Here is a 24,918-nt window from a genome sequence, read left to right on the forward strand (position 1 = left end):
TGAAGGGTTAAACCAGCTGTGCAGCGTACAGAGCCTGGTCATTAGCTGGCGTTGCACCACTCCTCAGCCACTCCACAGTTGTCTCCTCTGCTTCCGCTTTTGTCCCCTCCCCAGCCTTTCTGACAGCAATGCAGCCTGTCAACAAGGCTTGTAGATAATTCAGACTTACAGGTTTCTCATGATTCTATATCTGCTGTGCTGAAAGCTTTGAAAAACCAGAGTCAGGCTAGAAACTGAAGTGTATGAAGAGGACGTGCTACTCCTCTGCATGTCCGTGTTTTTAAACTGATCTTCTCAGGAAATGATTCACCTAAAAGAGGCAAACTCAACACAGAAGCTCTGTGGTTGAGAACTCTGTGGTGGAAGTGAAAATGCTGTATTTTCCCCAGGCCTCTTTGTCATGTCACGTCACACCAGAAAAAAAAGAGGACCTTGAAACATCTTCCTCTTTAGCTAATTGGAGACTCATTTCCTTTTGGATTTGAGGGTGGGAGGGAGGTTCACTCATGTGGTTCAATGAAAACTGAGAACCGTGATAAACCTCTACTATCGAGAGCGAGAGAGTGAAAAAAACAGGCAGCAAGATGATGTGAGTGGCTGCCAATGTACAGACGCAAAGCCCCTGTATTGTTATTGTGTCCAGCCTGGGTGAATACACACAGTCTGGTACACACAATAGGTGGGGTGAGGCAAACAATACAGGCTTTTCCTCAGAGAATGTCAAACGGACATTTCTGAGAAACTCTACTACCACTTAACCACGTACAGTCATCGCTTTCACTTTTTTTTCTTCTTGCAACTGTGTTGAAAAAAGGTGCTACAGGACCTGGTCGGACAGGTTGTCGCCTTGTGCAAAGAGAGTCAGAGGTCAAGGCTGGAGATCTTCTCCACCTCTGCGTTGGAGTGAAGTGTTTACGAGCCTGTAAACACAGCTTGTCAGAGCTCAGACATCTGGTTGGGGCAAATTCTTCTTATATTTGGCCAGTGTTCTCAGATTTTTGCATAACCCCCCCACCCGCACTCCTTTTTTACTAACATGAACTCTGCCTCAGGTTGGATTAAGGCCCAGACAACAATAATACTGAACATGGGGCTTCAGAAATTCCTACGGTCTCTCAGTGAATGTATTTGAAACGGGTCTTTCACGTAGCTTATTTGTGTTACCCAGTTTACTGTACGAGGGTAAACAGTCACCACCGCCCTCATGATATATCTGAGAACTGATTCATAACTCTCTCCTCCCTTCTGTAAAATGTATAATATCCATCTTCCATGATAAAATGTTCTTTGTACCAGATTTTTCTAACTGAAGTCAGTGATTCGCTGCGAGTGGGTCGACCTCTGTGTTTGCTCTTCCCTCTGTCCGTTTGGTCTGAGGGTGGAGGACATGATGGTTCCTCTTCCTGTCACTTGAATGATGCTACTCCTCAACACCACGTTGCCATGGTTGGGCTCATGAGTCATAGTGACACAAGTCGACCCTGGAGCCTCTTGTCTTCTTCGTCTGTTGTTTTCTAGCAAGGCCGCCTTAGATTTCATTTCTGTACCTAAGCATGCCTAATGGCTTCATGTACTGTATTTCTTCACTAGTTTTTACAGAATTGATCTTGTCATTATCACTGTGACTCTGAAGGAACTAAAACTAAACTTAAATATATCCTAAAAACAACTGTTTTTAAGGTGTGTGTGTAGCCAGAGGCACATATAGTCATCTGAGGACTATAAAAATGCTGCACAGTGTTATATGTCAGCAATTTGATTCACTGTGATCAAGACAAGGAGTGTAGTTTACTGGAAAGCAACGCAGCAACTGCAGTTTTCTGATGTCTGAAAGGAGTATGATGTAATTTTCGGGAGATTGATAGTGGACGATTCTACAAAGCCAAGGATTACTTTCAATGACCACACACACCTGCCATTGCCTGACCACCTGCACATTGCTTACAGACTTTTTCAGTCTTGGTTTAGTCTGTTATGTTTGAGACTTGTGCCCCAGCAGACTTCATGTCATTTCAGATTCCAGTAACTGCAGAAACTTCAAGAGCCACTGTCTAAGGCAGTGCCCCAAAATTTTGGCCACAGACATGCAGTTTGACATTCCCTCTGCTGATTGTCGAATACCATCACTTGTTTGAGAGACATGGCTCTGGGAATTCTTGTGGCACCCGTGTTTGTGCTTGTCTTTGCCTTTTTCTGACGATGTAGTGCCCAGTGTCGTGTTTTAGGCTACTTTTACGCTGCAGACCTCTTCATTTTAAAACCATCCAGCTCTGTTCACAAAGATGGCAACTGCTTTTATGTATTTTCACACACACACATACACACAAACACATTTTCATAATTTAACCTGTCTCTACTAATACCTAAAATCTGTCTGTCTGAGTCTCTTTGTGTAGCAGTGGTGGAGGAGTCGGTCTTTACTTGCTGCGGCTCAACTACTGCAAGTCACTTTTACAGTTTCAGAAAGAAAGCTGCACCCAGCATCACCACAGGCCAAACCAAAACAGCCCATTCCAAACAGGCAGGTTTAGAACAGACACTGCACTGGTACACACAAATGCATGCATTAGATGCTGACCTGTTTCGCCCATCCGCATACAAGGCGTGGCATGTTGTTGATGTGAAGCTAACGTGACAGGCCTGCAGAGAGGAAGTGGCCCAGTGTTCTGGGTAAACAGTCACTTTACCTGTCACACTCTGCTGTGTGTTATGGTTTCTCAGTCTGTTCATTACTCATGATGAAAGCCTGTACGTTTTCAGGAGGCCAGATTTTGCATCTGCATCAAAAAGAGCAATCCCCCTGTTTGCCATGCAAACAACATGCAGGCTTCATGTCGCTCGTGACATGTTTGGTTTTTCATGGTCCAGCACTGTGCGGGCCAGTATAAAGGCCAGATTTGCTTCTCTTTGATCTTCCCAAAAGCCTTTGCCCTGCCATTCATTACAGTACAGAAATTGTACATGACGAACTGTCAGTCTGCAAGCATTACTCAGACATCTGGGTAGTGCTGGAGGGTAGCGGAAGGGAAAAAATAGCCGTTTTGAATCAAAGGTTAAAAGAGAATTGCAACCTTTGTAGTAATTTAATTGGTCGTGACATTTTACATCTCAGACCGGGGCAGCTTATGCATTATTAAGTAAGATCTGTTGTTCTGCATGTTCAGAAATCCTCTCACATTGTCCTCAAAATGATCTGATGATGATTCAGCCTAACCTGCCCTGTTCGCTAGACATCCAGAGCTCTGCAGTGGAAATAAACATCCGAGTTGATCCGAGCATTGATTATTTGAAAATGAAAAATGTGGACATCTAATGCACAAAACAGAGAGGCTGATATTGATTTCAGTCCAACAGACACAAATCCCAGCACTGAAATGTGGGGCCTGCGGGAAACAGAGGTGGAAACTAGAGGATCAATGAGGTTGATGGAGCTATTAGCGACACAGTGACCCTGGTGAGGTAGATGGGTTTTTGTAGCATTGTTTGGAAAGTAGGTCTGTTAATATTTGGCATCTGTGCAGCGGCCATTGGCGCACAGCTGATGGTCTGTGGTCGGTCCGTTGACGTTTCAGACCCAGGTTTCCTCTCTTAAGTTGAGTCCTGTGTGTTTTGAAGCTTGTCTGTTGTTCCTGCTCGCCTTATTAAGTTCTACTCTTTCATTTTCCACAGCTCTGCGGTGTCCAGTAGTACCTCAGCAATAACTCTACTGGAAAGTGCTCAGCTGACTGTACGTCGGGAGCCAAAGCTGTGGGTAGATCCTTTCTTGTTCTGATGCAGAAGTCCAGAGCAAAGCTGTTTTAATGCAAACACACTCAGGGGGTGTTTCTGTTGGCTGGATTCTGGTTGTGGGAGAGAATAGAGTGCGGAGCTTGTCCATTCTACTTGTATTCTTCATAACAAAAGCAAGACGAGAGCAGGAAGAGCAGGAGGCTGTGGTATAATTGATACATAAGCTTGGTTTAAGTTTCAGGTTTTGTTGCAAAAGCACATGTTCAATTCATCGTCTGATCAGATTATTTAAGGTCATGTTTTTACATTGCCACATTTGTGGTTTTGTTCTTGTTCTTGGTCCAGCAGACATGTTTTGTTTTTTTTGCCACACTAGTGGTATGGCTTTAGGAATGGCAGTTTTGTTCAGTCCACTTCTTTGGTTAAATTCTTTGGTTGCAATTCTTTACACACATTAATAATCTACAGAGGATGAGGATAATCACAATTTGTATGGAACCTTTAATTGCTATTTGTATAGCAACTTTAATATTAAAGGTAGGGTTGTGTTTCTGAAACACTTATTTGTTGAAATCCTCTTCACGTCCTGAAAACCATCAATAAATAAAGTCATCTGAAAAAAAAGAACAAAGTCTGTAGCCCTCACAGGACCGTAATCAACATGACCGGTCATTTTATTGATTCATGAAATGATTGGTCAGTGTACCTGTCTGTCCCTGCACCTGACTGGAGTCTTCAGCTGGAGAGACATCCACCGCTGAAGCAGAGACGATAGTCAGAAGTTAGCGAGTGAGTCAAGGAAAAGTTGTTTTCTACCAATAGTTAGTCAGTGTGCGTTCATGGGTTTCGGGGGCGTAGCACTGACGAGAGGGCTGATGGGAGGGGGCAGTTGCATTTTGGGAGCTTTTCCAGGATTACCAACCCTAGCTTTAAGACAACTCAAGGATGTAAACAAAACATAAAAGACAAAAAACAAATAAATACATAAAATAGATAATAAAACCTTGGTCGACCTGGAGTGTGCCCCACTGGTGGAGGCCTCTGTCCGAGAGGTTTTCAACTTCCAGCTCTGTGGTGCATCCTGAGGCTGACAGCCCTGTATTATACCTGGCTTGTGTCTACAGTTGCAGATGCATTTTCCAGTCCCATGTTGTTTAACAGCAAATGCACTTGTATCCTTCAGAGCGCCAATGGACCTGTTAGCCCATGAATAATCAAGACACTTTATGCCTGGTGCTGCAACATTTTTTTTAATTAATATAACTTTTTCTAATAAATAAAAAGTCATTATCCTTAACTCATCAATCAGATCATTGGTCTGGGCAGTGGTGGACGGTCAAAATCTGAAAGTGGTGGAGTGCACATAGAAGCAAACCACCCAGACGCGGTATCTGTCGGTCAAACTAAACATCAGTTAAAAGGCCTGCAGGACATACCCCACCACCCTGCAGGGGGGGGTCGACATTTCCTCTCTGCGCACAGGCTTGGATCAATAATGACTCGCTGCTCATCACTTATAGAGTAAATGTGTTTCTCCTGGGGGTTTGTTAGCTGCATCCTGAGAAAGAACGAGCATAGAGCCAGATAAAACTCAGCCATTAGTATGAGTTAATATGAGCCATTAGTCTGGCTTATATTGATATATTTTAAAAATGCTTATAAAATTATTTATGAATAAATACATTAGCAGTATATATATTTAAAATATCACTGACCAGATACAACCATTTTATGATTTGAAAGATCTTGTAAACTTCTGCTCCAAATAACATTTTATCATCAACAGAATCACAGTAAATCACAAAACCATGCAGATTACATTATTATTATACAAAAATAGTTGCCAGTCAACTAATGAATTAATTGTTGAATAAATGTTTTTCTTTATAAAAACACAGCAGCTAATTTGGAGAAAGTGTCGCTCAAGTCGCAACTAGCACCCTAGTCTGTTCCCCTTCTTTTCAGTCTCTTCAGCTCATTTGGTTTGTTCAGTCCGACCGTTCCTATCAATATTTTGTTTTGTACTTAAGTACAAAACAAATCCCCAAAAAACGTACTTAAGTTACCTGAGTGAAGATATTGAAAGAAAAACACAATAATATCACTTTAAGAGGATATGAGATATATGGCTCAAATCTACTTCAGTCAGTCTGTAACCATGGCAACAGATACTCAAATTATGTCTGACTGTAGTGTGGAGGGGGTATTCAATCAATACAGCTCCCAGCTGTGACAGTGATGCTCTATTAGTGTGTCTGTGTGGTGAGTTAAAGACATGACGCAGAACCACATCTCCATTCTCTGTAACCTTCTCCATTTGGGGGATGACATCATCTCAACATGTACTGCTCTCCCTCTGGTACACACACACACACACACACACACACACACACACACACACACACACACACACACACACACACACACACACACACACACACACACACACACACACACACACACACACACACACACACACACACAGACACACAGACACATACATTGTATTGACGTTTCATCCTCTCCTCTCTCTTTTCTCTTCTTCTGCTTGTTTTCATTCCTTTCATTACAAGCAGCACTGCAATGATGGAGAGATGTGACATGAGGCCTTCATATCATTTCAACTACTTCCTGTTTCGTTGTGTTGCAGTGTCTGGTCCAAGCTAAGTTCCAGAGCATGATGAAAAAAAAAAAAACCTGACCGCCCTGAGTGGTTTTTTGGAGCGTGCATTTTTTCCTTTTCGTTTTCACACACGTGCTTCAGAGAGCTGCACTGAATGACTCGGCACTCTGTCTCAGTGTGCACGCAGGTTTTTCTGACAGATTTTCTGGCAGATGTTTGTGTCTGTGTGGGCTCAGTTCCTGTGAGCTCTGCTGGCCCGCTGGAATTCAGGAATTCACACACAGACACACACACACACACACGCAAACACACACACAGCATTCATTTTTCATTTACTTTTTTTATTTTAACCGTTAAGTTTCCAGGGAAAGTTTCCTGAACACATTTTCTGTATACACTCTGCGTCACATTCACACACAAAGTTAACCTGTGTGTGTTAAATCCTCCATAGAGACCTGATAAATAACCATTGACATCTTTAATGCTACTGTGAATAATAAAAGAAACCTAGTAGTTCTAATTAAAATCGGGGACTGACTTTATCTGCTGTTTATTGATCAGGACACATCCCGGGTGTTTTCTATGTCTTATGGCTTATGAGCTGCTTTTATGTGTTGTTTTTTGCGTTCTTGTGTGTAATTATTGCTCGTTAATATGGTTTCATTTCAGTGATTCTCGACAACTGGCAGGAGCACGTTTGTTTCAGCAGCCTGTCTCTCTCTCATCTTATCAACACTCCAAAAGGGATTTTTCCAGGCAATGATAAGTGAACTGTGAAAGAAATTAGTTAGGAAACAGTGAACAGGCCTAAATTTCCCAGTAAGTCGTCAGTTTTCTTTATCCTTTCATTCTCTCTCTTGCTCTCCCCACATGGACGTCACAGTGTAATTTGAGCCCTGTATAGTAAACGCTGCAGTAGCAGCTCGGTCTTAAACCAACACCTCGTCTGTAGGTGGATTTATATTTGATTGAAGGGGTTAACGTGACTCGTGCTGTAGGTACTCACAGTACAGGGCTTGATTGGGGTTGACCTCTGAAGTTAGCTGTCGATATCACCTCCATAACATTACACCCATTTGATGTTAATGATCAGCCCACATAATTTTGACATGTTGTCATTTACTTTGTGGCACATATTATGAGCTACATGCAGAGATTCAAAGAACTGGACATACCGTACATCCAGGTCACTTACATTGTTATTTTGCAGTATTATAGGTTTGAATTTTGTTTACCTTCTCACCTCTGCACATCTGGTCAGTTGTTGTGTGAAGTCGTGTTGCTACCACCGCCCCATGAATCATTATACACCTTTATGAAGTGCAATGGGAGCAGTTGTAAAGGGCTTGTTTACTTTGCTTAGGGGCACATTGCTAATACTGTACATCCTCCATGCACATTTTTCTCAAATGATGTGAGACACTACTTTGTTTTAGCAGATATACATTTCTCCCCCTAAAAATGTCAATATGAAAATCAGGAACTGTAGCAAGATAAGAATGATATTTAGTATTAATTCAGCATATTCAAAAATGTCTCATGAACCCAAGAAGGCCAGAAAACGATTTCAGTTAAAGTTAAAGATGGGCCGCTTTACTGTTGTTATTTTTTATTTTGAAAATGCAGGAATTTACAAGTGTCTATTTTGATTATTTATGGGCGTTTTCCTGAAAGGTACCAAGGTTATGTCTTTGTTACATTGTTTACATTTGATCAGGTTGGTTTTGCTTTCGCATTGTAATTTAGAAAACAGACACAAATTTTGTATGACATACGTACATCCTGTCGCCATCACCTTCACGGGCTGTACATATACTTGACCATGATTGGTTTGTTGACTGGTCTGTGTATGACGTCGGCATGTTGTCACTGTGGCGGGTCGTAGTCTTTTTGTGTAACTGGAGACAACTAATGAACCCGTTAATTTCATTAATTGGGCTGCGACTGTAATATCATTATGTTACTGCCAGCATCCTCCTGTTCAAACATGATATCATTGAAAGCAAAGACTACAAGCAATCCTGTGAGCAGCTTCCACTTCTTTTTCTTCTATTGTTTATTGCTGTCTCAACTTCCTGCAGTTGGTGCGTAAATAAAATAATAAAATGTTAAAATAAGCTTGTAATCGTGAAATAATAGCTTTTTCAACTAAATTAAACAAGCTGTAACTTAACCAGGTAGTTCATATGCTACCAATGGGGTGATCCGGGGTTTTAATTGAAGTACAAGAAGTAGAAAACACAACTCTTGTGCTGATGTTAAGTGAACTTGTGTGTGTTTATGTGTGTATGAGCCGTGTTGAGGAATGCTGAGGTTTGGTGTTTATTGCTCTTATACCGGTGAGAAGCGACTGTGGGAGAGGAGGGGGTGTTGCTGTTCACCAGCCAGACTCTGTAGACCTGCGCGACCAGCTGAGCTTCTCATCTGCTTTTAATATCCTGGACACGGGCCCGTCTCAGGCACCGCTCTGCACTTTGAGATGATCTTAAACAGCCCTTGAACTCTTCTTCGTGTTTGTTTTTTGAAGCACAGTAATTTACTGCATGTTTGTTTGCTGCAGTAAAATATCAGCTTTTATTCTATTTCTGTGCCAAAGATGTAGTAGTAGTGTGAAAGATGAAAAAACATACAGTACATCTCCACCCAAGTAAATAGAAGAGAAAGGCCCAGTTAAGAGTCTGTCTGTCCATCCATCCATCCTCTATACCGCTTATCCTTTGAGGGTTGTGCAGGGGCTTTAGCCAATCCCAGCTGACATTGGCCGAGGGGCGGGGTACACCCTGGACAGGGCACCAGCGTATTGCAGAGACAAACAACTATTCACAGTCACACATCTACAGGCGATTCAGAGTCTCCAGTCAACCTAAACTGCATGTCTTTGGACTGTGGGAGGAAGTCAGAGTACCTGGAGAGAACTCATAAGCAAACTGTCACTAAACCACATTCACTCTAACCCTCAGGAACAAAACATTGGACTAAAACTGTGTTTTGTGTTTCCCTTGCATTTGTAAAGTTCAGCGATAGTTCCTTGGCCATCAACAAGACCAACATCTGGAGCTGCAACAGTCTTAAGCCAAGAAAGAAAATAAAATTAAGGTTATTGCCATCATTACAACTGAAGGTATTTTTGAATTTGCCCTTGTGAACTCCTTGTTTTTGTTTTTTATGAACGTAGGTGCCTGTAGTAGGGTTTACCAGGTTGATGATAATCTACTTAAAGATGAATGAGAAAATTAAAGTCAGCAACCTTCATGATATCTAGAGCATGCAGCAGCTGTAATGATGCATCACACAAAGGAGAGGCTCTGTAGCAGTTGTGATTACATTGAATTAAACAGTGTGATTTTACCTTCTTACATCTTGAACAAATTGAAGTACAAAATATGAGGTAGAACAGTGTTATTATACACAGCAGATTAAAAGACATCTAAAACACAGTAAGCTGTTTCATCAGCAGAAGCCAAATTGCATCAGTTGCGTAGGAATGAGGAAAATTGTAATTTGTGAATATGGGCTTTACAAATACAATTTGATTGATTGATTTGATTTAGCAGTTTGTAAACAACAGTTCTTTTAAAATTCTCCTATGAATCCTAAAGATTTAAGGTTCTTGTCTATTCCTATTTCAAAATGTCCACATTTGAACTAATACTTGGCCAATTCTGAACTAAACTCAATTCCTCAATTCATTGTGGATTTAGTTGGAAACAGTTTTTTGTTACTCATGATGAGGCACCAGATACATTAGATGCAAGAAAAATCTTCACCTTCACCTCAGTGGAAATGATAACACATCTTACCAGTATTTGATGGATTGTTATTAACAATCAGCCTGAGTCCAAAGTCCATAAAGACTAATGCTGGTTATATTTCATGCTTTTATCTGAACACTCAGAAAAGAAGAATGCACTTAATAATATTCCAATAAAGCAGCTAATGGACACATTAAACCTCACTGGAGACGTCATGGAGGAGAGAAGTGTTTTCTCGAAAGCTTTAGTGGATGATTACTTTTATCTTATTACAGGAGAAAAGGCAGTTTCAAACTAAAGCTCTATGGAAATAGACAGTTTGTCCTTCTGGTCAAGGCTTGATCTTAATATGTTTGATAAATTAATTTTATCTACAAAAAGATATTCTTAAATTTATATTTTGTTGTACACAGTAGATACAGATGCCCAGTGCCACCCACCCTATCTTCCTCTTTGTATTATCCTGCTTAAACTATTAGCTGATAAAATAAATTAATCAGCTTGATTTAAAGAGCATCTCCATGAGTGAACGTATATTCAGAAGGAGCTCTGTTTTCTAACATCGGCAGTTTCCCCCCCCTCCACCTGAGTGACAGCTCTGAACGGCCATGACCCGGCACTGAACCTGTCCACCAGTCCGATGACGGGGGAACACTCTCATTTAGACATCCTCTCCTCTTTCAGCCTCTCTCAGTTTAAAAACACACGCTCATTTCTCCACGTCATCAGTTTATCTCGACATAATGTCAGCGCTTCACATTCAGCCGTGTCAAAACAAGAGAGTAGAAGACGTTCAGGCTCCTCCGCTTCACCACCACCTCCTCTTAACTCTCTCTTCTTCTATCATCTCCTCTCCTCATCACTGTATCTGACTAACATCCCTTTTCAGGTTCATCCGTCATCATTGAACCTCTATCGTGTTTTGCAGTAAATGCTGAACATAGAGTATTAAGGTCACTTCCATCCATTGTGCTCGACATGTCTCATGGCTGCCCACTTACTTCCTGAAGGGCTTCACTTCATGCAGCTGTTCAAGGAAATGCCAGATCTCCCAGAAAAGAAAAGAAAATTAGGACAGTGTCATAGCTCCAACTCATGTGATTTGTTACAGCCTCAGCTGGTATGTGACCTTGGCTCCTCACTCTGATCTTTGACCTCTGAGGATGATCCATCAGTCCTGATCGCCTGGAGGATTCAACACAACCTGTCAGCACTTCGTGATGCTCACTCTGATGCTGTTTTATCAACTCTGAAAGCAGGCACAGACGATCACTTTCTCCAAACTACTCAGGATATTTGCTGTCCAGAGATTTTCTGCTCTTCTTCAGAAGAATTTATTAAAATAGTGTAATTTAAACTCAGGTTTATAGCTTTCTAGGCAACAATGCAGCCAAGGAAGAATTAAAGTTGCTGTATATCCATTTTGGGTTAAAAAAACAAAAAACTCATTCCCCGAAGTAGGGATTTGACTTGCCATGCTATCCTATAAACTGGTAATCCGCAATATCCTTTTATTTTGGTGACATCTGTGGGTTTTTTGAATGGTATTTACTAGACTGCACTGTATTTGTACTGTGACATCTTTTATATTTTATGCAGACACAATTTTAATAGTGTAGGTGGGGATATTTTCAGCTTGAGTGATTTGTTTTTACTTTCTGACTAGAATAGATTTCCCAGTAACCTTTGAGGCCTGAGCTGCTTAGAAAAGCTGCTGCTCTCGATCAATCAGTGATAAAAGGAGGGCAACAAAGGCACATATTCATAATGTATCATTGACTGGATTGGATTGTTTCCTGCTAATTCAAAACCAGCTTTTGATTATAAAAGTCAAAGGCAGCAGTTTTGTGAACTCCACCTAGAAGGTTATTTGTTTGTCTGTTAGTTAGCAGGATCATGCAAAAACTACAGGACGTGTCAGAGTGGAACTTGGTGGCAGGATGTGGTATAGGTCAAGGAAGACGTAAGGGACAGATCAAGGGACGGATATAACATATATATTTTTTCTCTTTCTTTAACATGCCAGGCAGGGCTTTTTTTTCTTCAACATTTTAATTAATTTCTCAGAGAATAATTCATAGATCTTGATGAAATAAATCTGGCATGTTAAGTGTATGAGTGTGTGAAATTTGGTCCAGATCCAAATACAGATCTGGATCTAGTGAATTGAAAAGTGGTTTCATAAGGGAAGAGACGTATTGTTGATCCTTGGCAGAAGTATAAACTCTACTGAGTTTTTTATTTAATTTCTCCTCTTGAATTCCATCTGTATCCTGACTACCTCCTGGTTTAGGGTTTAAATTGAGAATTACAACCAGTATATTATTTTTTATACCTCTGCCAAGGAGGAGTTGGTTGTTCGTAAGATTACACACAAAAAAAAGAACAGATTTTCATGAAACCTGATAAAAGTACGTGGTATGGCCATTACACTTTCTTTGATATTGTGAGATGGACATTAGTTTTATTTTTTTTTATTTTAATTTTCCCGGAGAATAATTTGTGGATCTTGATGAGAAAATTCAAGCACATTTATGGAACTGATGTCTTAGTGTGTGAAATTTGGTGCTTCTTGATTGAATTAAAGGGAACTGATGGGCCTTATTGGAGCTATGTGCTCTACTGAGTACCATTTATTCTTTGTTTTTGGTCGTATCCTGTTCAGTGTCGAGTTACTTTTCTCACATTCATTCTGTAGATATCTGTATCTGTCACTCCTTCACTGCAGCTTGTCTTCTGCCCCTAGCGGCTAACGTTTGAGCAGTGACACGTCGAGGACATGTCGGTTACTGCTGTAATTCACTACTCTCCAGCCTAATGACTCAGTGAAGTAGACTGACAGCCGAGAGCAGCAGCTACAGAGACAATCCAAGTAGAACCTTGTATTCATTTTCTGATAGTGTAACTATATTCTGCACAATTTTCCGCAGTGTATATACATAAAATCTTTTTTTCATTTTCATTCATGCAACAAACGCCTGAAAGGAAACCACCAGACAGCACGTATCGACCATGAAACCTGGCTGCATTTACATTTCTACATAACAGACGTGAAACTCTGACCTTCTACTCGTTTGAACAGCTCATTAGTTTCCCAATCAGTGACTGCTTCAGTAGAAGGGGGAAGCAGTTTTTGGAATCTTCTGTACTCTCTGTCATCTCTGTCTGTTTGTGGACTCTGCCGTCTCTGCCTCTGCTCCGTCTTTCATCCGGCACAGTTCCCGTCTTTGTTTCTTACACACACCCAGCTGTCTCTTCCCTCTCTCTCTCCCTGGCTCTGTGTGATGGTGGTGTGCTCCTGCAGGCTGATGTGGGCCGACAGGATCGCTGCAGACAGCAGGAGGGAGAGGAGGGTCTGTCTGGGGCGCTCAAAGGACAACTGGCTGCCTCGTCCTTTCCCTTTCCCTTTCTCTCTCTTTCTCTGTCTATACAGCAGATGCACTTCGGTGAGGTACCATTTGAAGACAAACAGAAAATTAGAGGGAGGCAGGATTTAAGAGCAACATGTGAAGATGTGTGTTTGCTTTAGAATCTTTTATTCTTAATGCCATTGCCTCCCTTAGCTCTTTAGTTCCCCATAAACAGCCATACAAACAATATTGGAATAGATTTGATCTGATGGAGTAAAAAGGAAATAGTAGAAGTGTAATGATGCGTTTGTTTATGTCTGTGTTGGCAATAAATATTCCGTAAGAAAGAGACAGAAACATAAAGAAGCCCTGTAAAAAAACAGCTAAATATGAGATGCACTGACTCAGAAAAGAAATATCAGTGAAAAGAAGTCTAGAACAGAAGGTGAAAGGGCAACTGGCAGTTTATCCTTTATTATAGAGTTAAGCTCCTGTGTTTTACATTTTGGGCGTCTTTAGCTTTTCATCCTCTCCTCTTCTGGCCTTCCACATACACACTGATATTGATTCATCTCTGCCCAAAATCCACAGTTGGTCATCATCTGGTTTTTGCGTTTTGTATTTTCATGGAGACTGGTCACCTGCAAAACAAAACTATCAGTCTTTTACATTTTTTTGTATTCATAGTTGTGGCTAATAGAGTTGAAAATGCTTCAATTCCCATAACACAGACAACAAGCCATGTAAACGTCTGAGCTACAGTTGCAGGGCAATAAAACAATATCAATAATTATCTTAGTAAAATTCCGATCAATAGCAATATATAAAATATATATTCAATATATAACGATTATTATCATTTAAATCTTATTGCTTATGCTTTCTGCAGGCACAGTGAGGGGGTGTAACACAGAATTGATCTACCTCAGATTTGTAAAATTTAATATTTATAATATTTATAATATTGTCATTCTCTGCCCATAAAGAAGAGTTTAAAATCACAACCTTCACTCAGGGACAAAAATGGGTCTTCAAACCCAAAAGAAATAATAATGTGACATTTATCATTTATCAATATCAACTGAAAATTTGATACCACATACCGAACATTTTTATGTCCATATTGTCCAGCCCTAGATATATTTATAAATAGCTTTGACATCAAATATAAAAAAAATATATATTTTTGCATTGAAAAGTTATTTGAGGAATTCATCCTAAAATGAGATAACAACTTGAATATGTTTACTAGATTTTTGTATGGAAGCTTCTTCTGCTGCAAAATGTAGGACTTATCTTTATAACAATGAAAAATCCAATAAAACAGTTATTATTGTACTATGTTGTTAATACTATAAAATAAAAAATTAAGTGAAAAATGCCTTTGTCATTGCACACGGCTTTGTGACATGATTGTAATATCACTTTGAATAGGGTTCATCAATATATATATATTTGTATCATAAAGTTATTGATACTACTCATGGTTTGGGGTTTTTGTCAGGTAAAAAAGCTGGAGAGAGAAAATTCAATAGATACAGTTTCGACAGCTTGATTTCTGTCTCAGGCATCAACATATTAAACATTTTTTTACCACTTCACATTTGAAGCTTTGTTGTGTGTGTGTGTGACAGACAGAAATGGAGTGCTGTGTCCACTATCAACAGGGAAGTGCTGAATTACTCCATTGTACTCTCATTACAGCTACTTTTGTGTGGGAGGTGGCAGCTGTTAATCTTGGCACACTGCTGGAGTCCTTGGATTATCACATGAGTGCACACACGCACACATACACAGAGGGTATGTGGCGCTGATAAGCTGTGGCCGGTAGCCTTTAAATTCATGAAGCAGCTACTGTTCCTCATTGTTTTAAATAGCTATCAGGTCATGTCTCCCTCTTTGACTCCTTCTCATGCTCCTCTATTGTGGCGATTGTGATAGTGGCTCCCTTTACGATCAGAAACAGGAAGGCCATTGAGTCGTCCTGCTCTGTCATGGGACAGATGAAAATCGCTGTGACTCTACTGACCCTGTTCTAACTCGATGTACTGGAAAAGCCCAGGGCTGTGGTGACATGGGCTGATGTTTGAAACCACTAATTCCTCCTTTGAACCCTTGTTGTTCTGTAGTTTTGCTTCAATGTTTAACCATTTTCCATCTTTCTGTCTCCCCCTTTTTCCCATCTCTCTCTCCATTTCTCTTTCTGTGCTCCTCCAGTTGAGATGTCCTGAGTCACTCCTCCAGGCCGAGAGAGCGGTTTGCTGATGGGATCGGCTGCGCCACCATGAGCTTACAAGATGGCGGCTGCAGCTACGCCATGGCCACCGCTAGTGGCAGCATGCGGCGGCGCCTGGAGGACCAGGAGTTCAGCCTGCGCGTCTACCCAGGCACCCTGGCTGAGGGCACCATCTATTGTCCCGTCAGCGCCCGCAAGAATACCACAGCTGCTGAAGCCATCGAGTGCCTCATCGAGCGGTTGCACCTGGAGCGTACCAAATGCTACGTGTTGGCTGAGGTGAAGGAGTTTGGTGGGGAGGAATGGATCCTGAACCCCTGTGACTGCCCTGTCCAGCGGATGATGTTGTGGCCACGAAGTGCACTGGAGAATCGCAGTGGTCTGGGCAGCGGCGAAGACTACCGCTTCCTCCTGCGGGAGAAGAACCTAGATGGATCTATTCACTATGGGGGCAGCCTGCAGATGTGGCTGAGGGTGACTGAGGAGCGCCGGCACATGGTGGAAAGGGGTTTCCTCCCCCAGCCTGCAGGGAGCAACCCTCCGTCCGACCTGTGCTCTCTCCCAGAGCTAACTGAGCGCGCCATTTTGGAAAGCCTTCGTGCGCGTTTCCGCCAGGAGAAGATCTACACTTACATTGGGAGTATTCTTATTGTGATTAACCCGTTCCAGTTCCTGCCAATCTACAATCCTAAATATGTCAAATTGTACGACAACCATGCTCTGGGGAAGCTGGAGCCCCACATTTACGCTGTAGCGGATGTGGCGTATCATGCAATGCTGCAGCGAAGAAAGAACCAATGCATTGTCATTTCTGGTGAAAGTGGGTCTGGGAAGACCCAGAGCACCAACTTCCTCATTCATCACCTGACGGCTCTCAGCCAGAAGGGGTTCGCCAGCGGGGTGGAGCAGATCATCCTGGGAGCTGGGCCAGTGTTAGAGGTAAGAAACTCACAGCATCTGTGGCTTGGTAAACATTATCCCTCAAATTCAGATAGAGGCTTGTCTCAAAATCTTTGGTGAATGTTGCTTGGGGAGGGATAAAACCAGCTAAAGCGATACAAATGAATACTTTGAACCATTTATTGCTGTTGTAGCATTTGCTACTTGAGTAACTTCTAACTGATTGTCCAGTATTACTTTATGACCAGCCCATTTGAGTCTAATAGCCATTTTTCCATGTTGGAATCTTCCTAGGAACCGTTTTATTACCTCCAATGAGACTATCTTTTTACCCCTGTCCGTTTGTTTGTTGAAATATGCTTGTCTGTCTGTTAGTTAGCAAGATAATGCAAAAACTATTTCCACGAAAATATGGTGGGAGGATTGAATATGGGTCAAGGAAGAACCCTTTCAAATTTGGTGAGGATCGTATCAGGGACCAGGATTTGTTTCTTGTTTTTTATCACTTTCTTTAACATTGAAAGATTTGTCAACATTTTCCATCAGATTCAATGTATAATTTATGGATCTTAAAAAAATTCAAGATCATGTTTCGGGCCTTGATATCTATGAGTGTGTGAAATTTGATTCAGCTTGATTTAATTTAATGAGACTACTGGGGCTTTGCAGTAGTATGCACTCTGAGTGCCTCTCTAGTTAACTACCTGCAGTTTGTTCCAGGGAAACTTGTGTATTGATTTAGTTCCTGGTCCATAGTTTCTAGTCTGTCCTCAGTTAGAGCAAACACAAATTCCTAATTGATGGGCAGGAAGGGAACTTAATGTTTCTGATTTACAGTATGTCCACATTTATTTTGTGACAAACAGTAACCCTCTAAAGGCCGAGGAGAAGACTTGTTGTAGTGCTGAAGCCACAGTGACTCCTCCATTCAGGATTTAGTAGCTCCCTATAGTTGTCCTGTTTCTCTTGTGTTCGTTGACAAATATAAGTAACTATGGTGTCTCTGCATGTGTTATTGCAACAAGCTCAGGCCAAGCTGACTATAATTCATATGTTGTGAATTAGACACCCTGGTTGTAGAGAGGAAGTGACAAAAGCCTGATGAAATCTGAGGAGAAGTCAGCAGGTTATTTCTCTGGCGGTGGAATGTCAGTTTATGAGACGAGGCATGAAATGGATTATAGAAATGTCCCTCTGAAACTGGAATGCCTCCGCATGCAGGGGAACCTATATTTAGCCCTGGATTTACCACATATGACTCTTATATATATTATTTGATCTAGAAATGGGATTTATTTCTGTGGTGTCCAAAATCTGCATTGATGGGGCAGGAAAAAAGTAATGGAATGTCACCCTAATCCGTCCTGGATTATAAATCAATAATGGATTATGGAAATTCATTGGGAATTTCACGTCTGGTAAACCATGTCAGATGGATTCAAGGGCACAATGTTTTCCTTAGCCTGATGAATCTGTGAGCCGTATACCAAACACTTTGTTGTTTCCTGGATGCCATTTTGTTCAGCTTCCTGTCAGGACGTATGGGAATGTCATGTCAGCACGCAGCTGTGCATGTTGACACCATGTGGGTCCCATGTGGAGGTCTGTACAGTGAAATGAGGCTGTTGGACGGACAGTTGAATATATGGTTTGTCATCTGGAAAACATGAATCACCTTTTAGACCTCCTCGCTGTTCTGGGGATAGAAAGCTACGAGTGCAGCTGCTTTTATGTTTGCAGTTTCGTCACGTAAAGAATAAATAGCCTCTGGCCTTAGTTAAAACCTCATTTTATTCAAGATTGTCAGACAAAACCTAAACTTCGGTGTACTTCTGCTTTATATAGTGAGAAATCTGTTGCATGATAAGAAACCATTGATATATGTGTTAAAAATGACTGGTAGCCTCAGCCCAGCTGTGGTTGACCCTGACTGTCACATGGCCACAGTTGCACTTCTCTGCAGGTGATGATTTAACAGAGGTGACTGAATGAAAACCTGTCAGGACTCAGATGCCTGAGGTGACAGCGGTTTGCGAGAACTGAAAAGGCTTGTTCTTGATAACAGCACAGATAGGGGAACACTGGTCTCTGAGGAACTATATACTGTACAGTGGTGTGTGTGTGTGTGTGTGTGTGGGGGTTACTGTGTCCTGTGTTATCACTTCCCCATCAGTCACCTGTCTCACCAAGGTGTGACAAACAAGGTGCAGACAAATAAGTGAAAGGGAGATATGATGTAACACACCAAACAGTATACGCAATTCCTGGCTCCAGTCTACTATGTTTGACGCCGTCTGTTCCTCGTGCTCATGTTGATAATTTGCTAGATGTAGGAAACATAATTAGAGCAACACAAGAACAGATATTTGATGGGAAAAAAATAGCCTTATTTTGCCAACATATAGTTGTTTCAAGATATTTTGACCTCATTTTACAAATCTCACACTGTATTTGTAAACATAAAGTTGCCAGCCATAAAGTCTGTAAACAAGGGGAAAGAGTCAGACTCTCTCAATTTAAAGATAATTAACTGCACCTCTACTGCTCACTAATGATCACTGTGATATTTCTTGTTTGTTTGGTCCGTACAAAAAGCTTTGCTGAAGTTCCTGGAATCTTCATTTTTAGTCTGACAACTACAACAAGAGATAACACCCCGGTAAAATGGCAAATTTTTACGCATGAACTGGTTTCCTGCATACTATTTCCCAGCTCTCTCCGACAGCTGAACATGACGTCCACATTAATGCCCCGTATGAATCATAAGAACACCAGCTGTATTACAGGCTGCTGCGAATGCCTGACATGTTTCTGCGGGATGAAAACTCTCTGGGGTATAAAGAAGTTTACTGCCGGCCAAGGCACAAGGCTGCAGAGCCGGACAAGTCAAATTCTTTGGCTCTCACAAGTTGTAATGCCAATTACAGAACCATTCCCTCTGGTCAGATGCTGCCGCTGCTGCTCAGAGGCTCTGTGGCAGTTGAGTGTTCGCCCTGAGGCAGAGTCGGGCTGAAAATATGAGGTCAGCGGGGCTTAGATAGATTACAAATTCATGCCAGACTGGAAGAAGTATTCAAATTATGGGTCAATTTGCTGGTTCCCCGATGTGATTAGAAGCTGCCAGCTCCTTTTTGTCTCCCTGTTTAAAATACTATCTCTATAAGTGACTCCATCTACTCTAATCTGTCCTCTAAATGGATGTGCTCTTTCTTTATTTGCAGTCAGAATATTTAAATTCATATAAATAGTTGGGCAGTATAATTCTTTACATTTTTAACAAATATCGCATTTTCTTTACTAATTTTAAACATTGTTGTATGTCATCTGTACAGATATAAACCCCAAATTTGGGATTTTGGACAACACACTTATCTCCAGCGCCTCAATGCTTACATTAATTGAAAACATATTATGTGGTACTTCAGTTAATTTGGTCATGGAAACACGAAATTCTGCTTAAAGCTCCTATTATTGATGTTCCTGAAATTAACTGCAAAACTGAAATTCTCCTATTTTGGTGCGGATAGGCATTAGGGGACGGATCCAGAATTTTTGTATAACATTGTGAGATAGGGCGGTTTTCAATATTTGAACTGTTCTCCCAGTGATTAACTCTTTGATTTTGATGGATAAAATCATACCCATGGGAACTGATATCTGAGTGTGTGCAATGTGATGCAGCTTGATTTGAATTTAAGGAGATTGTTGGGCCTTGGCGGGGGTATGCGCTCTACTGAGTGATATTCCAGTTTTTAAAGTAAAAAGCCAAACATTTACTTGCTTCAGCTCTTTCATTGTGATGTTTTAATTTATTTTACTTCACTCTTTACTGATTTATGATCTGAATCTTAAATGGCGATGGGCACAATTCTTTGACATTTTGTCTATGAAACGATAAATTGAGAATATAATCATGAGATCAGTCAATAATGGAAATAATCATTAGTTGTAACCATAATCTATTCTGTTGACAGAAATGGGGGAAGAATATGACCTTTTAAATGCAGATACCACAGCTGAGAACTCAGAGATGTGAAAGGATCTAACCTTGAAAAACTAAAACTAAAAAATGCTTGACAAGAAATGTAAGAAAGCTGTGCAAAACAAAGAATTTGGTGACTGTGTACATTTTCCAGCATTAGAAAGTAGGTGTGGATTAAAAGTGAAAACTTATTTCAGGATGAGAAACGTCTCAGTAGCAGGAGACGTGGTTGGACCTTAATTTTGAGGACATTTGTAAAATTGCCTGTAGACGCAGATAAATCATTCTTTTCGGATTCACTTAAGAAGCTTACTGCCAACTGGATGAATGGAGGGGGAGGGGAACCTGCAAGCAAGTGATTTTTTTTTTTTTAATCTTCATAAATATTTTAAATCAGTTATTTTAAGTCTTGCGGGCACCATGTTTGACTGACAACATTTAAATGTGAACTGAGTCGGCATGCAGTGTGTTTTCTGAGTCATTCAGGCAGAGGAAGCTTCTCTTTTCTTTGGGGAAACCAAGGACACGCTTTTTCTGAAGGTTTGGAGGTAAAAATAAAATGGTTTGTAGCATGCAGTTGGATGCAGATGCTAAAATGTGATGCCATTCTCTTCGTTCCTTCCACTTCTTCACCTCTGGACCTCTCTCCTGTTCGTGCCTGTGCGCTGAATCCGACGGAGCAGTGTGGCCGTCAGCCCTGTGCTTCAAATTGGATTAACGCCAAGCACAAGGTCAACAGCACCGCAGGCGGAGGTCATTAATTTATCCAGTGCGGATGACTCTCACTCCTACACTGCAAGAGACATGAGCAAATAATAGTACACAAATACAAGATAATACGCACAACTGGCTCATGGCAGAACATGAACATGACAAACAAGGAAATAATCAGCTCGGTAACACTGACATAAGCAGAGATTCACTTGCTTTAGACTTAATTTTCTTGTTCTTTTTGCAAAATATCATCCTTAAACTGTCAAATAACCCAACACGTGATATCCATATTAATGCTCAGCTATTATTTTCCACTGCTGGAAGCCATCTCTCCAAAATCTTCCTCTAATTGTTTCCGATTTGCCGTTTCTACTTTGTTGTTTTAATTTTCCATAAATTTTGAATGCGGCCTGCTCTTCGTCTCACTACTTTCTGTGCTGCACCAACATGCTCAGCTGCATCTGGCTACTAGATCACTTTATTTCTGATTAGATTAAGAGACTATTTTTATCAGCACACTCTGCAAGGGAAAAAAACTTTTTTAAAACAGTTTATCGAAAACATGTGAAGAAGTTTAAATGCAGGAAAGCTGTTAATACTTAGGGCTGGTTAATATCTTAGTAACATATTTCCTGCCTAAATTTTGTAATTCCAATTAAACTGTTATTAAAACCTGACTGAAAAAGTTATTTCTGGTTTATAGTATAGTAGTATGAAGTATTTTGGGTGTAATCTTGCTGTAATATGATTTATATCAACCAAAATAAATTGTATTATTAGGGCTACAAGTGGCTATAATTCAAATTATGAACTATAAAGGCTTGAGAAGAGCACATACCTCTGCCAGGACTTACTTTATTCCCATATTGCATTATCATGTATTAAGATCATATACATAAACCATGTACACAGAACTGTTCTGCACACTGCTCACACTAAATGCGACAAAATATCCATTCTGTATACTTGAAAGGATTATTTGTTACAGTATAGTAACTGAATAAAGATCACCCCCCTAATAAAAATGTTAATTTTGATTCACAAACTCTGGATCATTTGTGAAAAACGCCCCATCTCGCAAAGTTAGTAAGTGAGTAAAAAATCGGTTCTGGATCAGCACCAAAAGTTACAGGGGGGGTTTCCCTAACCTAATCTGCATCCGTCTACCACGTTTCATGGTAATCTGTCCAGATGTGTTTGTGTTCTGCTAACAACAAACAAACAATGCATGCAGATGATAAAATAACCTCTCTGGTGCAGGTCATTTTTCTTTCTGTTATTTTTGTGTTGAATCGATTCAGTGTTTCATCGACAAAGTGTGAAAATGTGCAGAATTCTTACTAGAGTCTCAGCTGATGTCTTCATGTTACTTGTTCTGTCCGACAAACCTGCTCAGTTTAAAGCACATAAGACGAAGAAAGGAAACAAATCCTAACAACATAGGAGCTGAAGCAAACTCATATTTAGTGTTTTTACTTGAACATGATTATCAACAATAATAATATTTTCTTTCTTTTCTTCCTGTTTTAACCATACAACCTAGTCCCACTTGCATTTAGTCATAAAGAGCATCTTTATCCTGAACCTTTGTAAATTTTAAACCCTTTTGCACACATATCTACACACATACATACGTACACGTACTGCCAGCTTATGACCGTGACCTTTACTGCGGCGGTGGAGAAAGTGACTCTTTGTGACTCGATGGCTCTTCTTTTAAGGACACAGTAGCGTGCGTGTGCGTGTGTATGTGTGTGGCAGTTAGCTGACTCACTGGGACTGAGCACACACAGCTGTATTGTCATGATTGACAACCTTGACGGACTCGTCGGCTGCTGTTTCCATGTGACCCATTGGCAACAGTGCTGCATTTGTAGCCACTGGACCACAGTGTGCATCTTCTCAGAAATACAGCAGAACAGACCGTAAGCCTTAGGTCACGCTGGTGGTATCATCATGACAGTTCTTTATAAGCTGGCTCACTAGAATAATTTCTTGTCTTTAATAACGCACCGCAGATGGTCAGTAAGTGCAGCCGTGTGTAATGTGAGCTGCCATTAGAGCCAGGTGACAGAGGAGATCTTACTGTACAGCGGGACAGTGCAGACGGGAAGACAGCTGGCACGCTGATGGGAAGGATATGGCTCCTGTGGCCATTGTGTGTATTCTGGTCAGTACAGTCATCTGATCTCAGATGCTTTTTCTGCAGCCAATTAGTCAATCAGTCAATGTTCATCTCTAATCGTGTTGCAATTTAATGCGAACTTGAGAGCTCGTCTTAATATATTTAGCTTGATCATAATTCTTTAACATTTTGTATATTAAATGATAAATTGACTATATAATGGTGAGATCAATCTATAATCTGTTGACATAAAGGAAAGAAAGATGGCCTTACCAGTCCAGATACCATAGCTGAGAACTCAGAACTGTGAATCTATTTCTGACAACTACAAAAAACACAAATACATTTTTGATTTTATTGGAATAATGTGCGAATACTACTAATAATAAAAAATAAGTATATTTAGGGGATGTTATGGATGAGTGTTTTCAATTTCATGCAGATCCAAATTAAAATCTGGATCTAGTGGTCATAAATGTGGTTTCATAGGGGTGTAGGTTTTTTGTTGTTGTTGCTATTTGGTGACAAATAGAGCTAGAAACCTGTAACTACCAGAGCAATGTTCAGCTGAGAAACAGAATGTGACTTTAGCTACGTTGTATAAGACAACGATAAGGGACAATGCCAGCCTCCTCCAGCCAATCAGAGCGCAGGATCAGGTGAAGGGCGTGAAGGTGCGTGTAGCATTGAGGTCCCCACTGATATTTTACACTGCATTTTTTAATCAGGGAAATACAGCAATAGCCATGTGTGTGAGGGACATGTTAACACCGTTTTCATGGATTCACCATGTCCCTACTTGTGTGTGTTTTTGAGATTAGATGTAGTTTGAGGACCGGTCGGGTGATGGTGAAAGATTGTGTATTGTGTGATCCCCCTGTCGTCAGTCAGTCATGTAGTGTGAACTCATAACGACTTCAAGACTCCCGATCACGGAAGTCACAGTGTGAACAGTTAATCTTATAAAGCACAGCACAGAAATGAAAGTAAATTAAGATATTTTAGGATATTCACAATACATCTTTAAGATCTAAACTTCTTCAGCTGGTTTCTCCTCAAGTCATCAAGGTTCGAACATCCCTCGGCTCATCAGGCTGCATGTGCTTGTACAAGCTAAGAAAACACAAGATACTTGACCTCCTGTTGGATCATCATAAATAGAGGAAGACCACTAAATTGGCATTGAGGGATGAGTGGGGAAGAAAAGAAAAGCATCTTTGACTCTCATGTAAGTTGGACAGACTTCTACGCAGACTCATAAATTTAAAAGAAACGTTGAGATTTTCCAGAAAGCTCATAGTCTGCATTGGAAACCGCCGTTATTTATCTCCAAATTTTGGATACATACAGATTCAGTGGATTTAGGGTCTTGTCTCGTTCAAGGACATTTTTTGAAAGGTCCTGCAGCTGCTGATGGACACATGCCAGCGGCGAGTGGTCTGCAGTGCTTTCCTGGCTTATGCTCAGTAAATGTTGAAATAATCTTAAAATAATTTCTATGCTAAAA

General features: G+C 40.8%; 1 protein-coding gene across 3 annotated transcripts in view; it reads left to right on the top strand.

The window, feature by feature from the left end:
* LOC118109127 (unconventional myosin-IXAa-like) overlaps positions 1 to 24,918 on the top strand; it is a 143,146-nt gene that overhangs the window by 21,558 nt on the left and 96,670 nt on the right. For all 3 annotated transcript variants that reach the window (XM_047339720.1, XM_047339721.1, XM_047339722.1), the window contains exon 2: positions 15,672 to 16,629. In XM_047339720.1, the coding sequence (XP_047195676.1) occupies positions 15,739 to 16,629 (891 nt within the window). In that variant the 5' untranslated portion in view covers positions 15,672 to 15,738. The remainder of the gene's footprint in view (positions 1 to 15,671; positions 16,630 to 24,918) is intronic.

This window comes from Hippoglossus stenolepis, chromosome 5, assembly GCF_022539355.2.
Source record: "Hippoglossus stenolepis isolate QCI-W04-F060 chromosome 5, HSTE1.2, whole genome shotgun sequence".
Taxonomy (NCBI): Eukaryota; Metazoa; Chordata; class Actinopteri; order Pleuronectiformes; family Pleuronectidae; genus Hippoglossus; species Hippoglossus stenolepis.